The sequence below is a fragment of the Giraffa tippelskirchi genome, chromosome 11, assembly GCF_054371585.1.
Source record: "Giraffa tippelskirchi isolate mGirTip1 chromosome 11, T2T-mGirTip1v1.2.pri, whole genome shotgun sequence".
Classification (NCBI taxonomy): domain Eukaryota; kingdom Metazoa; phylum Chordata; class Mammalia; order Artiodactyla; family Giraffidae; genus Giraffa; species Giraffa tippelskirchi.
In genome coordinates, this window is record NC_137285.1 from 117,592,087 (window position 1) to 117,610,748 (window position 18,662).

The window sequence follows — 18,662 nt, forward strand, 5'->3', positions numbered from 1 at the left end:
TCTTTCAGGATTATGAAGTTTACTTGAAGCTTGGTCTTAGTCTTTGCTGAATAGGGTGATAGTTTACTGTGAACGGTGTCTGATTCATGATCTCTGAAGATTTAACTTCAGGACCAGGGACCAGGGACCAGGGACCAGGCTTGATCACTCAAGAGCTTTTGTGTAGTAGAGTTTTATTAAAGTATAAAAAGGGACAGAGAAAGCTTCTGACTGACATCAGAAGGGGGATGGAGAGTGCCCCTTGTGCTAGTTTTAGCAAGCTGTTTTATGTCTGTTAGAAAGCTATTAATCAGGTAAGAGAGACACCTCAAAACCTGACGGAGTTTTACTGAGCCCCCTCTCCCATAATATGCATTTTTGAGATAGGATGGCACGAGGTGTGTCATCCCCCAGCCGTAAAACAATTGATATGAATACTGGTTTGTTGAGCTATTATCAGCCCAAGGTTTGGGAAAACGAAAAAGTTAGTCTTAGGTGGAACCATTTTGAAGAAAGGCAAATTCCAAAGCAAATACATAGTTTCATTAACATAGCTTAAGAAAAACATTTCCATGAAGAGTGTTTCCTCCTGCTGCTTAAGGGAGAGAGAAAAAAATGACACTTGCAGCCTGTTTCCTCCTTTTGGAGACCCCTGTCCTTCCTGCCTGTTATCCTCTTAAGGAGAAGTCCTGAAAGTGGTTGATGATCGTGCATGAGCGTTGTGTGTTGAATGGTAGCAGATATGCAGGGCATAAACATCAGAGAATGAGCTTTCATACAAAACAGGTGGTGCTATTTCTTCTCCTGTATGTATTTTTAAAGTTGTTAATTCTTTGTATTTTATAAAAAAGTTATTTTAGTTGTTTAAATTTATACTAGATCAAACTACCATGTTTGATTATTAATGCATAATTTTAAAGAATTCTAAGCTCTTGAAATAAAATTTACTTCCAGCAGTGTTATAATAGATACTTGTAACCATAAAAAAACTTTTGTTAGAGTGCCTGTAAACTATGTCTTCAGGAGAGATGGGTCTTTTGCTTCCTCCATGGTAGGATCATGTAGGTCTAGAAAACGCTGAATGTTGAGAACTAGAGTACTAGAAGAGCAGTAGAGTGATTCCTAAGATCTTGTAGATATAATACTTTTTGCTCTTCAAAAAGTATTAATATGAAAGTAATAAGAAATAGAGAGCTACTACAGGGGCATTATGGAGAAGGTGATGACACCCCACTCCAGTACTCTTGCCTGGAAAATCCCGTGGGTGGAGGAGCCTGGTAGGCTGCAGTCCATGGGGTCGCGAAGAGTCAGACACGATTGAGCGACTTCACTTTCACTTTTCACTTTCCTGCATTGGAGAAGGAACTGGCAACCCATTCCAGTGTTCTTGCCTGGAGAATCCCAGGGGCAGGGGAGCCTGGTGGGCTGCAGTCCATGGGATTGCACAGAGTTGGACATGACTGAAGCGACTTAGCAGCAGCAGCAACAGCACAGGGGCATTAAGGGCAAGTTTTGGTTTTTCAGGATGAATATAAGCATATTTGAAGTTAGAGAAAAGTTGCTTTGTTAGTAGGAAGAGTTGAAGATATTCAGTGAAGAGTTCGTTCTGAGAGCAAGATCTGGAAGGAAGTGTGCTGGCATTTAATGCAAAAATAAGGGGAAAGAGGCCAGGGGAGATAATTCAAGAATAGATCTTGAGATGGAGATTGGGAAGCTGTGGAGGCAGCCTCGCTGGTTGAGAATAGGAGGAAGTAGAATTAAAGGCTTGAAGAAACTTGAAGTAGTCTTTTTGGAGGGTACTGTAAAATCATTATTGTTTGCCAGTGATAACCTTAATTGAAGAGAGAAATGCTTGAAGCCTATGAACTTGTCAGCCAAGAGAGCACAGTGATCTTTCTCTTGCAGTACCTTTGGCCTGGGAGGAGATTGGCAAACAGATAATGGGATAATTGAGAATGGGAATTAGTATATTGGAAGATTTGGAGGTTAATGAATGTATATAGCACTGTTGTCGGAAGCTCTAAATGCTAAATAACATGTGTCTAATGCAACCAGAAGGAGGAGGCATTATAATTATGTATGCTACACATTTAGATGTTGAATCATCATTAAAACAAGGTTTATGACCCTTTTTTTTGACTGTGCCACAGCTTGTGGGGTCTTAGTTACCTTACCAGGGATCAAACCCAGGCCCCCGGCTGTGAAAATGCACAGTCCTAACCACTGGATTGCTAGGGAATTCCCAAGTTTATAACTTTAATCTAGGTTCTGAACTAAATGAATTACATGCTAGCTTCTGGATTTATTAGAACTGTACTCAGAAAGAATTACTGAATTGTAATAGGCAACATTCCCTACTTGCAAGTTTTGTGTGAAAGAATGGAGAGCTTTAAAGTTGACTGTCACTTAGTTTTATTGCATTATCAACTGTTTTTTTGTGTTTACATTGTGTTGAGTACAACGCTTGAAAAAGCATTTCATTTTAGAGAGTGAAAAAATAGATACGAGTTAAACCTGGAGGTTACTTTTGTTCAACAAATACTTTACGTATTTCATGATCCAACTGTAAGGCAACAAGTAGCAATCAGAGAAATGTGTACTCAAGGAAGACTCAGGGTAGTATTCTGTTTTTCTTGTTCAGTTGTTAAGTCATGCCCAACTCTTTGCCACCCCATGGACCACAGCTCGCCAGGCTCCTGTCCTCTTTCCTAGAGTTTGCTCAGATTCATGTCCATTGAGTTGGTGATGCATCTAACCATCTCATCATCTGCTGCCCCCTTCTGCTTTTGCCTTCAATCTTTCCCAGTATCAGGGACTTGTCTAGTGAAATCAGGAGGCCAGAGTGTTCTGTAGTCCACTTAAATGTCTTACACCTTTCTCCCTTCAGACCTCTCAGTTAAGACTGGTGAATTAATAATGATGGGGAGGAAAATATTATAGTTAAATTTTAGAGTTACTATGCAAAATATCTTGTGTAATTTAAGGAGGACTGTCACCTACTGGATTCTTTAAATATACTTTTAGCTCCAGTATAGGTTAGAAGACTGTAAACTTATCTTTTAATCAACTAAATTTCTACCTGTTTAGTGAATCTTGCCTTCCTCCAGCCCAGTAACCTTGCTTTCCTATAATCTCAAACCCCATTTGTCCCATTCCTTGGGAATCTAGCTAATGGTGTTACCAGATTCTTAGCATAGATTGACCAAACATTTTGTACAATATAGATGCTCAGCAGACAGTCCTATGCAGCTCTGCCTTTGTGTGCAATCCTTGCATAATAGAGATCCTGAAGAGATGTTCCCAGAAAGGAGGGGAAATCAGCCATTTAGTCTTAGCTGTGATGCTTGTGTCCATAAGTATCTACAGGATGAAAAACCAAACAGAAACTAATGGTTTTAAAGATTTTAAAAGATGCCCATAATGTTAAATTATTTATATCAGTCTTTTCTGTACTCTAGACCTGGTTCTAGCAGGAAAGTAAGTGAAAAGTGAGGGCTGGGGCAAGTTAATTCCCTATCTTTAAGAAGTAATAGGACTCTGGAAAAATTATACAGACCATTTATGTTCTCATGTCTTTGCTTTGACATCAGTCTATAGAAAACTATGCCCCTAAACTCAGTACCTATATATTACCCTTATTTCTTTTATAGTAGAGTACTTCTTTATTTTATAAAGTAAGAAACTAACCATTTCAGCCTTAAGAGTAGTCTATATTTCAATAGGGTTCCTACTTAGAAACTAAAACTGCATTTTTCATATAACTGGTTTTAGTGCACTGATAGTTTTGTAACTTTTGGCTAATTACTCTTTTTCCTTTTAGATTGAGTAGATCTGATTTATTAGGAGTCCTCAAGGTGTGCATTGAATTAGGTATCATAATCAGGGCAAAAAAGTAATGGGAAATTACATGTTTGTTATCATAAGATTCTGAAGAGATCTTTTCACTTTTGACCCACCTCAGATGTTTAAAGTCTTGATTTAATTCTCTGTGTCTCAACAAAGCATGCATATAAATATATAAGTGGGTTAATGAACTGGAGTATTAAGAGGCAAGCATGACTTTTATTATTTATTGCTTCCCAGGTAGCTCAAACAGTAAAGAATCTGCCCGCAATGTGGGAGACCCGGGTTTGATCCCTGGATCAGGAAGATCCCCTGGAGAAGGGCATGTCAACCCACTCTAGTATTCTTGCCTGGAGAATCCCAGGTACATAGGAGCCTGGTGGGCTACAGTCCATGGGGTCACAAAGAGTTGGACACGACTGAGCGAGCAACACACACATGCACATGACTGCTTTATTACTCCATTCAAGACATCTTTTGTATTGTTTTATCATCCCTTTCTTTCCTGCAATAAATTTTATAAGTGTGATGTGAACAGATAAGCTTCTATCTGTGACTTGGTTTTTGAAGTAAAGTCCTTTTTTTTTTTGTTTTGTTTTTTAAATTTATTTATTTTAATTGGAGTCTACTTACTTTACAATATTGTAGTGGTTTTTGCCATACATTGATATGAATCAGCCATGGGTTTACATGTGTTCCACATCCTGAACCCCACCCCCTCCTCTCTCCCCAAAGTAAAGTCCTTTTTGAGATTAAGATGAAACAAAGTTAAAATGATAGGGCCTAGTTGGGAGGTTGGGCTGATTAGTGATACATTTAGACTATAGAAAATTAGAAAATATTTTTAAAAAAATTTAACTTCAGTGTCCACATACTAGAACTCAGTAAACCTAATATTGTCTTTTAGAAAACATACTTTAATGAACCAATAAAAATAATTTATATTTAGTATATTAAAGCACTAACCTAAGCAGTTCATTTCAGCAGAAATTATGAGTTGATTATAAATAGATATTAAAATGCTTTGGGAATATATTTAATACTTCACACTATCTCATTGCTTAAGACTTTTTAAAAAATAGTGCAGTCTCCTCTGGGCCTCTGTTAGCGAAAAATGGGAAGGATGGGCCAGATTTTTGCTTCTCTAATATACCGTCACCTAGGCATTTTATTAGAATACAGCTTCTAATTTAGTAGGTCGGAGATGTTAGCCTGAGAATCTATATTTCTAACAAACTCATTGATGGTGCTTATTCATGTAGTTCACAGAACACACTGAATAGCGAGAGACTAGATGGTTTTCTATTGCTGTGTGTTCAACATTGAATGTAGTAAAATTCTACTAATTCAGATGTAGCATATATAAAACTGCCATAATGAGCTAAGGGATAAACTGAGTATAAAAAGTTAAAACTTTTTCCTTTGAAAGGAACAGGAGTCAGTTTAAACCAACAGAAATAAAAAGCGAGGTTGTTCTCTAAGACTATGAGTATCTCTGGTATCCAGGAGCAAGAAATGAATTCTCACCAAGCTTCAAGGGAAATGGAAAGTTAGAAATCAACAAGAAGGTTAGCTCCCTCTCCTGTCACTACTCTCTGGATTTCCGTTCGAACCTGTCCTCTTGGATTTTCTGATACGTGTCTTTGGCTTGCCATGTCTTTTGACTATGTCCTTTTGCTGTTTGACATTTTGGCCCCAAGATCCACCACACCTTGACAATAGTATATCTCTTTTTCTTAGTTCATATTCTCAAGAGAAAATGTGGTCAGCCAATAATGAATTGTTTCTCTTGGGTTGGCCAAAAAGTCTGTTTGGGTTTCTCTGTACCATCTTAAGAAAAATCCAAAGGACATTTTTGGCCATCCCAATACTTGAGTCAGGTGCCCATGGGTCAGTCAGCCTTGTGTGTTGGGAGGGTAGTGTGTTGGCATCAGTGGTAAGAATAGGGCCAATGTGATTAGCCCCTTTGTAGAGTGGGGGAGACTTGAAGATGCTAGGCCTCAGAGAAGGGAGCATTAGTGGAGTAGGCAGTGACACCTAATGCACCTTTATAAATGTTCCTGAAGGATAATTTGCTAAATTAATGAATTGAATACAGGTAGTCCTGTACTTTTGTTTAGGGTGCTTTGTAAAAGCATGATTGAAAGTTATATAGGCAGTAGCTAGGGGAGGGAGGGGCATAGTGGTAGATCCATCCTCAGAGAACTAAAAATAATAAATCCTAATTATAGTATACATGTTTGTCTCTTAGTCCCCTGAATGTCATCAGTATAAACATGGGATTATGGTAAATGTAGGTAATACAAATTGAGCCACCCTCTCCTACCTCTTCCCCAGTGAGGACTATAAGCTATCCCTGCCTCCTCACTATTGATTGCTTGCAGTAAAAACACCCTGCTCATTCTTCTGCTTGCAGTATCCTGGCTCTCATGTCATATGGTCATCTTCCATAAGATTTTTTTTTTTTTTAAGATAACACTAAGATTACCTTATTGGAGACCACAAACATATTCTCCCATTCTGGGAGTCACAAACAGAGTCACCCAGAACATTTCTGAAGCCTTTGATAATAAACAGAAAGTGTAACATTCACCAGTTGCATTAGTTAATCTCCAGGTTCTTTCTTATGATAGTTGAAGTAACTGCCACATTACCTTATTTTTCCTATGAAGCCATTCTGCCTATGCTGTCAGTTCCCAATGTAGATACATAAAATTCCAAGTCAGGAATACCATTTTTTCCCCTTTAGCTTATCCACAAATCAGTGCTACAAATTATGCTGTTCTGTTTTTTCATGCTTTTAAAATGCATATGTCAGTGAGAAGAACTATAGCCAGTTCATAAAACATCAAATATGGTAGTACTTAAAATTTTATGTTACAGTGTTTTGGGCAAAAGTGTGAACAGTTTCTCATGGGGAAAATCTTGCAGGAAATTATTTACTGGCTCGGAATACTCTCTTCCTTTATGTTTATCTTAATTACAACTTTTTTTTCCCCTTTCAGAGAAAGCCTGTGCAGAAGCTGGCTCAGCAAGAATGTCACTTCTTATATTGGTGTCCATTTTCTTATCTGCAGCTTTTGTTATGTTTTTGGTATATAAAAATTTTCCTCAGCTTAGTGAGTAAGTATACTAAAAAAAAAAAAGAAAAGAAAATGTCTATAAAGGCATTTATAGAGATGAAAGTGGATTAAAAGTTCAACTAATTTTAAGCAACAGAACTGTCATAATGATTGTATATCAGCTCTCATGGTTTGTAACAAGTTCATATTGACACTGTCTTTAAATACTTCTTTGCAAATATGTCTCTTGATTTTCTGTGCCTGGTTTTTCTAGCTCTTCTCTAAGGCATCTTTCTAATGGCTTTCAAGCAATTTTGGAAAATAAACCACATTAATTTATTGCATTTTATTTTTTTTTTAATGCTAGTAGTGACCAAGTAAATTTTAGCTTGCAATCTAGAATAGGTATTGACCTGCAGTTTGAGAAATACTAATGTTCTTTTTCTCTGCTTTTTCCCTTTTTCCACTATTGTTTTCTCCCTTCCTACTTTTCCTTTTGATCAGTTTCTGTCTGCCTCTATTCAGTCCAATTACTTCCCTACCACATCTCTGTCTACTGGCTCTTTTTCTGGTCCCTGTTTTATAGAAATGATATGACTTGAATAAATACTTTTTGCTGTGAAATGCACCTTGTAAAAAGACTTGTCTATCTAGTATACAGCCACAATTCCTTAGCAAAAACCTTGGGAGTGAGATGTATTTCAGAATTTAGAGCTTTTCTATTTTGGAAAAATAACATGGAATAAATACTGTATATTATGTAGTATCTCCAGCAGGATCTGGAGCAGTACCCCATAATCAAATACATAGAAAAACTTCTATCATAAAAGACTATAAATAACTTTATATACATGTGGATCAATTTTTGCTGACAAGCTACAAAGAACTTTTGGTTTTCAGAGCTTTTTGAATTTCAGGGAAAAGATTATAGACCTGAGGCATATTTTATGAGGGTGAAATATCCCTGGGTTATTTAACCACAATAATAACACCCTTGGGTAATCACAGATTATGTGAGAGACTACTAAAATGTAAATAGTTAGACTTTCAACCAGGGCCAGCTTGGCGTGATAACGGATAACTGTGAAATGTGATTTCAGGGTATCAGGAAGTTCCTGTTTCCTCTTAATTTCTTTCATTAACAGTTCCTTATATTTGAAATTTTTATAGTTAAACATGTTTATTTTTAATACGTTTAATTTCTTACATGAATGAAAATGCCTTTGGGAGGATAGCATGTCATTTCATTAATACTAGTATCAGTTTTAGATCCTTTCTTGTTTTTATCAAAGGAGTAAGAAATAAAGAGCTGACTGGAAGAGGAAAAGAATATAGAGTGTAATTTAAGATTGTTTGCTTCCAATCTGCTCTAAGAATTATAACACTTTTATATAATAATGTGCTGTTATAAATCTTCTATATTCTGCTTATTCTTTCTGTGCATGTATATGTATGAGATGTATGTGTCTCCCCATAAAGAACTTTTTTAGCTTTTAAACTTATAGAGAAAACCCTTTTTAGTTTACCTGCTATTTTTATAGGAGTTTTAAGAGCTTTCTATCATTGTTCTGCAAGGTTAAATTTTATCATGTAAACAAATGGGCACAATATATGTTAAACACAAAGGTGATTATTTGGGGTTTTTATAAACAGAACATTCAGTTCCAAACAAGGCACCAAATGTAAAGTAAAATTGATAGAAAGTAACAAGTGTTTTAAGTTTTTATCTGAACTTTAAGCTGGGATACTTAAAGAAAAGATATGAACTGTAAAAGAAAAGATATGAACTGTAAATTCATTGAAATTTATATTAAATTTGGTTGTAATTAATTATTGACTGTAGCTTATCATGAGAATTACCCAAAATGATGTTTAGTATGTTTTAAATATGCTAATGTCAGTAGGTTCATTTCTTAGTTCAAAATTTACTCCAGTGTTTGAGCAAATGCTTTTAACCTTTAATTTGGGTCATCCTGAATTTTCATATGAATTATATGTCTCATAAAACTATATTAAAGCATTAAAAAGCAAATGATATATAGACTTTGAAGTTAAATTTTGTGAATTTATACTTAGCATATTACAGATCAAGGCATCAAAATCATTTTGGATAAAACTTCATGTTTTGAACTTGACTTTGATATGAATTATCTTGGCAAATTTCTATTTAAAATTTTTTTCACTTTAATTTTATTTCTTTAGAGAAGAAAGAGTGAATATGAAGGTTCCCAGAGATATGGATGATGCCAAGGCTCTAGGAAAAGTTTTATCCAAATATAAGGACACCTTTTATGTACAAGTACTTGTAGCTTATTTTGCTACATACATTTTGTATCCTTTTAACTGAAAAATGTTTTCTAGTTTTGTTTAAGAAAAAGGTTTTGAAAGATATGCTGCTCAGTTAAACATAACTTTTCCTTTTAAAAATTGCTAACGCAGTATAACATTAAAATATTGAAAAATGAGAATGAAAAAATTCTCATTTTAATCCTGTCTCTTCAATTCAGTTGTCATTTCTGAATATTTATTACCTGCTTTTCTGTTTTCTGCTTATTTCACTTACCATAAACTTTTTTCTTTCCTTTTTATTAAGATAATCACTTTATTTAGGATTATTAGTTAATCGATGGTCTTAATTTAAACAGGATAATTAGTCATGTAAAAGATATATCTTTTTTTTTTACAGTTCTTAGTATGTATTCCTTTGTTTTATATAGAAAAATGTTATAATTTAAGTAGGCAGGGAAATAGCTTTATTCTTTCTATATATTTTCAAACTACCTGTGCAACTGGCGATTAACCTTCCAATTTGTGAATGTTAGTTTCTAATTTTTATATCTTTTATTCTAGTCTTGTGTATTTTCCATATCTTCTTGATTAATGAAAGACATTAACTCTTGATATTTGCTTTCCATTTCATCACTTATTTGTGAAAACCAGAGTGTTAGGCTTGTAGGTTATTTTACATTTATAAACTTTAGCCATAAAATAAAATATTTTCCGCAAAGAAGAAACAAATTTGATTCATCCCTTTCATTTGGCTTTTTATAAGGTTTTTGTGAACATTTTGTGAACAAGACCTATAGTTTCTGTTTACTTTGGAAAATCATCTTTTCTGTCCAATTTTGCCCCCTAGCTTTGGGAAGGATTCATGGCTGAAGGATAAAAGGGATCCCCACCCATATGGCAAGTCAGCCAGTTAGCAGAAGTGAATCTTGACCATCTATGGGAGAACAAATGTTATAGCCTAGTTGTCTTTAATATTCATTGCAAATTAGTAGAAAAGAATAAAGTGCCTTGTAGAAAGTGAATTGAAAGTATAGGAGTAGGTTTGTTACTATAAGTACATTTGATAAAAACAAATCATTAGTTAATATTGTCAGTTCATGTTTTACAGCATATGGTTAACTATTTGCTTAATAATTAATTGTAATGATTCTGCATTGTTTTAGATTTTTTTATAGGATAATGTGTTAATTCTATATTTTCTTATAATTTTCTATTTATTTTACACTTTGGAATCTTAAGCTCTGAGTGTTAAAAAGATACTTTTTAAAATTCAGTGTACAAGAGAAGACTTATCTTAGGGTATATAAGGCATATAATTATTAATAGTACAGTGCTGATTAATAGAAGTATAATGTAAGCCACATGCAGTTTTAAAATTTTCTAGTTAGCACATTAGAAAAAGTAACAATTTTTTAAAATATTTATTATAATGATATTGGCATATTCTTTTTTTTGGCCAGACAGCATATGGGAATCTTAGTTTCCCAACCAGGGATGGAATCTGTGTCCCCTGCATTAGAAGCACAGTGTCTTAATCACTGGACCCCCAGAGAAGTCCCCAGTAAAATAATATATTTTATTTGAACTGAAATGTCAAAAATATCATTTCAACATGTAACCACATAAAAATTATTAATATTTCATATTTGTTTTTTTGTACCAAGTCTTTGAAATGTGTGTATTTCACACTCATAACACATCTCAGTTCAGACCAGGCACACTTTAATGTTTCATCTCCACAGCACATGTGGCTAGTAGTCATTGAATTCAGCAGTGCAGTACTAGTACTTTCATTGGTAATACCTAATTCAAACTCATATATCCATTACTTTTTATGTTATAATCACTAATTTTAACTTAGATTTCATCCATTTAGCCAGTTTTCTTTTTTTTTAAGTACTAATTATATGCTAAGTACAGTCTAGTTTAAGTGTTCAAAAGCAAAACAACTGTTTCCATCTGGAATAATGAGAATTATGGATAGAGATACAGTACAGTCATTCTAGACACAGCAAGTCTAGAGCAGAGCTTATAAGCACAGGGCATGGTAAGGGCATGATCATTAGTCCAGTTGTGTTGGTGTATAGGAAGTGAGAAGGGGAGGATTTGAGAAATAAGTTTAGGAAGATAGGCTGGATGTTGCACTCAGATTGTAGAGGACTTTGAGTACTAGGCTAAGGAATTTAGAATATTATTTGGTATTGGATAGTCATTGAGGACTTTTGAGCTGTGGATAACAATAGAAAGGATATCTTTAGAAATTAATAAAAATGTTTACCTATGGGGGGAGAGAGAGAGATGAAATGGATGGAAGTGGAACTTCCCCAAGTGTACTTCATTGTGTAGATTTGACTTTAGAACCAAGTAAATAATTTCACACAGGTATAAAACCAACTAAATCAAAATGAAAAAAGAAACAAGAATCTTAAAAATCTTAAGTACCCTTACACCTGTTAAGATGGCTACTAATCAAAAAAACAAACAAAAATCCCAGAAAGTCACAAGTATTGGTGAGGATACGAAGAAATTGAAACCACTGTGCACTGTTGATGGGAGTGTGAAACAGTATGGCTGCTATGAAAAACAATATGATGTTACTTCAAAAAATTAAAAACAAGATTCAGCAGTCCCATTTCTGAGTATATACCTGAAAAATTGAAAGCAGGGTCTCGAGATATTTGTACACCCTTGTTCATAGCAGCATTATTCATAATAGCCAAAACATGGAAGCAACTCAAGTGTCCTTTAACCTATAAATGGATAAACAAAGTGTGCTATATACATGCAATGGAATATTATCAGCTTTAAAAAAGAAGGAAATTTTGAAACATGTTACATCATAGATGAACTTTAAGGACTTTATGCTAAGTGAAGTAAACCAATCACAAGGACTTGCTGTGATTCCACTCACATGAAAAGTGGGCTTCCCTGGTGGCTCAGATGGTAAAGAATCCACCTACAGTGCAGGAGACCTGGGTTCAATCCCTGGGTTGGGAAGATCCCCTGGAGGAGGTCATGGCAACCCACTCCAGTATTCTTGCTTGGAGAATCCCCATGGACAGAGGATCCTGGCGGGCTGCAGTCCATGAGGTTGCAAAGAGTCGGACAGGACTGAGTGACTAGGCATACACATAAGAGTAGCCCAATTCATAGAGACTGAAAGTAAAAGGATGGTTGTCAGAAGGGTGAGGGAGGAAGGAATGGGAAATGTTATTTAGTGGGTATAGAGTTTCACTCTTGCAGGATGAGTTCTGAAGATTGCTTTCACAACAGTGTGAAAGTACTTAATGCTACTGCTGCTGCTGCTAAGTCGCTTTAGTCGTGTCCGGCTCTGTGCGACCCCAGAGATGGCAAGCTACTGGGCTCCTCCATCCCTGGGATTCTTCAGGCAAGAACACTGGGTTGGGTTGCCATTTCCTTCTCCAATGCAGGAAAGTGAAAAGTGAAAGTAAAGTCGCTCAATCGTGTCCCGACTCTTCGCGACCCCATGGACTGAAGCCTACGAGGCTCTTCCGTCCATGGGATTTTCCAGGCAAGAGTACTGGAGTGGGGTGCCATTGCTTTCTCCGTAATGCTACTGAACCATACATTAAAAATGGTTAAGATGGTAAGTTTTATGTTCAGTATATTTTAACAAAATTAAGAAATCTAAAGCAAAATGAAACAAATTTAGCAATATATTGAGTTGATGGGGATTTGGCTATCAAGAGGAATTAGTTATTTCCTTGAAAAAACTAATTTGGCTATGTGTCCCTTCTGGGATAAATCTTAAGGACAAAACAAATTTGAAAGAAATCTTAAGCACTTTTAGTTGTATTGTTCTGAAATTTTAAAATATGTAATACTAATGGTTTCCTGCATTGCAGGTGAATTCTTTAGTGTCTGAGCCACTAGGAAAGCCCATATATGTGCACACATACATATATGTGTGTATATATATATATATTAATATGTAAGGAGATAGCTAATTATGCTATAGTATTAAGAACCAAGATTTTTCACTGTTAGAGGAAAGAAATACACAATCTATACAGAGCTGAGAAGTTAAGGTCAAATTATATCCCTGTGCAGAGAAAATGGCTTTGTTACTACAAGATAAATGACAGAGGAACAATATATGTAAATAAATGTATGTATAGCTGATTCACTTTACTATGCAGCAGAAGCTAATGCAGCATTGTAAATGAATTGCATGTGTGCGTGCTCAGTCGCTTAATCGTGTCCAACCCTTTGAGACCCCATGAACTGTAACCTGTCAGGCTCCCCTGTCCATTGGATGTCCAAGAATACTGCAGTGGGTTGCCACTTCCTCCTCCAGGGGATCTTATAGACCCAGGGAACAAACCCATGTTTCCTGCATTGCCATGCAGATTCTTTACTACTGAGCCACCGGGGATGCCCCTGTAAATCAGGTGTATGCCAACAAAAACTAATTTTAAAAAACGACAAAGGAACGTATTAAACCACCCTACTCCGGGATACAATAGGCAAAGTTCAAAAAGTGGTAAATTCTACAAATGACCCAATTTCTCCAATAAGTAAATTGCAAGGGGAAAAAAAAATTGTATTTATTTGCTAATGGTGAGCAAATACCATTTGTGGACCCCTTTCATTCCTGATTTGAACAAACCAGCCATCAAAAGCGGGGGGGGGCATATGGGAATTGTGAACACGCTAAGTAGCTACTTAGACCAATTGGAAGTTATAGTTAATTTCTGACAATAGTATTATAGTTGTGTTAAGAAAAGGAATCCTTATCTTTTAAAGGTATTAAAGTTGTACTTGTAATGGTATGTCTGGGATTTGCTTCAATCTTATTGCGTGTAAGGGATACAGAGAAAGTGAGATTGGTTGTATGTTAATTGTTAAGACTGTGTATGGGTATATAGGGCATCATAGTGCTAGTTTATCATCTTTTGTATGTGTTTGAGACTTGCCATTAAAAGATTCTAAAAAGCCTTGATATAAATAAGTGTAATTTTTAAACGCTTTAGTGGAGGCGTCCAGTAGACAGCTGGGAAATTTGAGTGTGGTAAGAGAATTCAATATTATAGATACAGATGACCATATACTTGAAGCCATGTGTGCATCCATATACATGGAAATAACTGAATTTATCAAAAGTGAGAGGAGATGGGCTAACAGTGTTAGAGAAATCCCAGATTTAAGGGTGAGGAGAAGAAAAAAGCTAGGGAAGGAATGATCTGTAATATCGAAAAATATAGTTCACTGGAGGTGAGTTTCACATTAAAGGATATCTAATCTTATGCAGGGATTACTAAAAAATTCTTACTGAGAAAAAGTCATTACTTTCAGCCAGAAGGAGGTTTCAGTAGAGTGGCGGATGGGTAAGCCAGGTGGCAAGGGACAGGAGAGAATCTTAAGGCAGTGAAGATGAGAGAGGCTGGATAGGATACCTTGCTCAAGGAAAAAGCCCAGGTTTTCTTTAGTTTGTAGGCATCTGAATGGTTTTATGAAGGAGGAATCTGTCAAAGAGCAAGAAGTTAAAGATAAAGAACCCAGGAAGAAGGAGATAGAAACAAAAGCACGAGTCAAGTGCAAACGAGAGGGAACAAACAGGTTGAGTGAAGATAGAAATTTTAAAGTACAGAGATGTTGAAGGAATTCACTCTGTCTGACTTGTAAGTAAATCATGTTATGGTTGATGCAGAGGTCGAGGCCCAAACTAGGAACCAGAGAAGTAGAAAGAAGGTCTTGTTTAAAAATAAGATTTGTTTGTGACTTTACTCTTTTGTAACCCTTGTCCTTTTTTTAATGAGTAGTAAGTTGAGGTAAATGTCCACACATTGAATTAGGCATGGTAAATCTTCTATGTACTTGTGTGTCTGCAGAAATCACGTTTCCTAAAAGTATTTGAGAATAAAAATCCAATGTATTAGAGAAGTATATTATTTACAAGGTTACTGAAGACCTTTACTGTTCTCTCTCATTCTTTTTTCTGTGTCCCTGTTCCCCTAAAATGCCTAGTTCTCCTCTGTCACATACACATTTGGCATTTTTCTCGGTTTTCTCTTAGTAACGTACTCTAATTAGCATTGATTTCTGGTAATGTTAGTAAATTGTAAACTTCAAGTTACAGGTATTACAACTGAGTAATTGCATATTTTTTAAACTGTGGGTGTAATTTGACTTAATTTTTTAATACTGCAATATGGATATAATCTTATTAACATGTAACTTCTGCATTGATACTTTTTTTCTGGATTGTTGGATTTGTGGTTGAAAAATTCATTTAATTATGTTTTAATCCTTAACTTAGAAGTTAACAGCTTGCAAACATTTGCTATTCCGGGCTCTATATTTCTCAGTATACTCTCAGGGTTTCTTTATCCCTTTCCACTAGCCCTATTTCTTGTTTGTTTGGTAAGTATTTAAAATGAAATTGAGAGGCTAGAAAAAAATAACTCTTAATAGAATGATTGGAATGATGATGGCATCCTAGTCTCTGGACGCATAAACTTAATTAGTTTTAAGAGGTGTTTAGTGTTAAAGTGATATTTGTTAAGTCCCTCCATAAGGAGATGTTATAGTTTGTTTCTTTTCTAGAACAGGGATATCACAGACTTAATTGCATTTACAGGCTCTGTTCTAGCTTTTGCTTCCAATACTGTTCTGTAATTCAAGTAGTCCTTCAAGAATGTTGTTGGTGGGCACAAGGAGTTAAGTCCCAGGGCTGGGGGTGGTGTTTTCAAGCATAGCAGCTGAAAAAATATTGGCTTGTGAGGTTTTATTCATAGGCTAATGGTTAACGTGAACTATTTGGATATAGTCTCTAAGTTTAATCACAAGTTCCAGTTTGTTCTAGCTGGTCTCATTTTAGTTATAATTTGGTGAGAGAAAGGACTAGATTAGATGGGTTCTTGGTCTCTGTATAAGAGGCGTTATGCAAAATAACCTCCCTGTACCCCAAAAGAAAGAAACTAGTTGAGTTTTGCCTTAGATGAATATATCCATGGAAAAGTACAAAATGCTTATGAGTTTTTGTTATTTTCTAGTGTTCTGGACTCGGTGCCTCATTCTGCTATATGCTTTCCTATTTAGTTGGGAGGCCAGTTGTATATAAATACCTAACAGAGAAAGCAGTAAAATGGTCACAGCAGGTAAACATGTATTTTTAAATTATTTGATGTAATTCTTTGGCTGCTTGGGAGGTCAGTGTATAATATCTACATAAATGAACTCAGACTCAGGGCTTTGATAAAAATGATCTTTTGGCCAAAATAAAATTAAGCGGTAGGCAAATAATGAATGTTAATAATTTCAAATATGAAGTTTTTGTGTCTATAACAGTAAATTCTTTACTCCTAGTAAGTTTAGTCAGAGCAGAAAAATCAAAGTGTCAATGTAAAGGCATCTGTGTATTTAAACACCTCACTTGTGTTGATGTAGGATGCTGTCAGTGGGTCTCTGAAAAGCTTATATCAGCCAACTCTTTTAATGCATTTCATCAGTGGGAAGAACTGTTATCTTCTGTTAGGATCTCTGCAGAGACTACCACTGATAAATATTGACATAAACACTACTACACAGGAAAGTCTAACATAGTATTTCTAAGAAAAAAGCAGAAGAAACAGATTATTAAATCAGAGAAATTTTAGATATTTACCCCTTTGTTTTATAAGCTAGGAAATTAAGAGAAATTAAGCATTTTGCCCAAAATAAAAATCATTATTTATATAGCAAGATCTAGGAAGTATAAATTGCAATCAGTGCTTTTATTTAATCAGCTGAATGTTTAATGTTGCTTATTTAATCTCATTTATCAATGATGAATGAATTCACTCATGTGAAGTAAATTGTAATAACAAAGATTATCTGAATTTTTTTAAAAAGTGGAGGCTGGGTTTATTGATGTACTATACTAGCCCTTCCTTTATAGGAAGTTAAAGGCATTCAAAAGTTGACCATTGGATATCTTATATATAGTTATAAATTTAATTTTGCCTTTTTAGGTTAAAATGTTGTTGAGCCATATTATCTCAGCTGATGTAGAACCATCTTTAATAGTGTATAACATTATGCTATAAGCACAATCATAAAAACTTTCATCTGATGTTATTTAGCTCTGATAATGAACATTTGATGAGTAGTTCATTGTCATTTTCAAATTCCTTTTTTGATAATTTCTGTTGGGTAAATGCTGAGCTATCAGGGATAAGAATTTGAAATAAGGTATTTTATAACAAGCAATTTATTTCCAGGATTGGCTTTGTCTTCATCCTAATTTGTTTCTTTCTTGTCACAGGTTGAACGTCACAGAGAACATCTCATTAACTACATTATATTTTTGAGAATAACACCATTTCTGCCTAATTGGTTTATTAATATTACATCTCCTGTGATAAATGTGCCCTTGAAAGTTTTCTTTATTGGCACTTTTCTAGGTAAGGCCTCTTGTTCTTCTGATCCCATAAATGTAATATTATTTTACAAAATCCTAAAGTACTCCACTAAGATTTTTTTTTCCACTTTTATGGAGAACCTAAGACTTATCTTTGCCTATGAATTCATGCACGTTACAGAACTCATCGTGTGCATGTCTAGCAGTGTCCAACTGGGATAGGTTTATGCTGTTTGCAAATATGCCAGCACCATATATAACTGGTGGTCACAGAGCCTGGCCTATGTAAATTGATGTTCAGAAATGTTTGTTGGATTGTGTTGATTTAAATATTTTTTGTTACTTTTTAAAAATAAGAGCACTGTCTGCTGGATATTCTTTTAGTCATACAGAATTATGCAGGACTTCTTAACTCCATTCTCTCCCTCAGTGGAGGGAAAAAAAATGAAAGTGCCTCTTTTGAGTGCTTTCTCCTTTGTCTTCTAATCAAGTACTTAAATAATGAACTTCAATTTCCAACAGAGAATTGATCCTATCTTTCTTTTTATTGACATAGTACTCATTATGGGTATTACCAAAAGTATAGGGGAAATAAGGATCAACAAAAAGATTCTTGCTTTTGAGGAGCTAACACTTAATTTTGAATTTAATCAGTGGACGTAAAGATTCATTTATTTATTTTGTGAATTCTGGTAGTTCTTTTACTAAGAATAGTCTACGTTTCTTTTAAATTTAAGTTGAATTGTTTAGATATCAACAAAATGAGCAGATTCCTCAATTGTTGAATGTCTGTTACATTAAACCTTTAAGTTAATACTTAATTTTTTATTGCTACTTTTAGAAGAATTCATAGACAAAGCTGAAAGTCTTAGTAGGGTCTCCATAAAAGTGGAAAAAGTATCTTAGTGGGAGTACTTTTGGATTTTGTAAAATAATATTACATTTATGGGATCAGAAGAGAGAATTTTTGTACTGTCTCTTTATTTTACAGATGAAATACCTAGAGATAAAATTAACTTCAGCTTTGGTTAAAATAATTTTTCCAGTTCTGATTTTTAATAAAATATGGTTGTTTCACCATTCTTTTGTATAAAGTGCCCTTTTTACTCATATATTTTGAGTATCTT

The 18,662-nt window shown here is 34.9% G+C and overlaps 1 protein-coding gene across 3 annotated transcripts in view; it reads left to right on the forward strand.

Moving 5' to 3' along the window:
• Positions 1-18,662, forward strand: part of TMEM41B (transmembrane protein 41B) — a 39,026-nt gene that overhangs the window by 17,375 nt on the left and 2,989 nt on the right. For 2 of the 3 annotated variants that reach the window (XM_081540710.1, XM_081540711.1), the window contains exons 2-6: positions 6,828-6,945; positions 9,087-9,215; positions 15,464-15,557; positions 16,190-16,294; positions 17,440-17,578. In XM_081540710.1, coding sequence (XP_081396836.1) covers positions 6,828-6,945; positions 9,087-9,215; positions 15,464-15,557; positions 16,190-16,294; positions 17,440-17,578 — 585 coding nt within the window. Of the gene's footprint in view, positions 1-4,062; positions 4,187-6,827; positions 6,946-9,086; positions 9,216-15,463; positions 15,558-16,189; positions 16,295-17,439; positions 17,579-18,662 lie in introns of all 3 variants that reach the window. The other variant, XM_081540712.1, reaches the window with a different exon arrangement.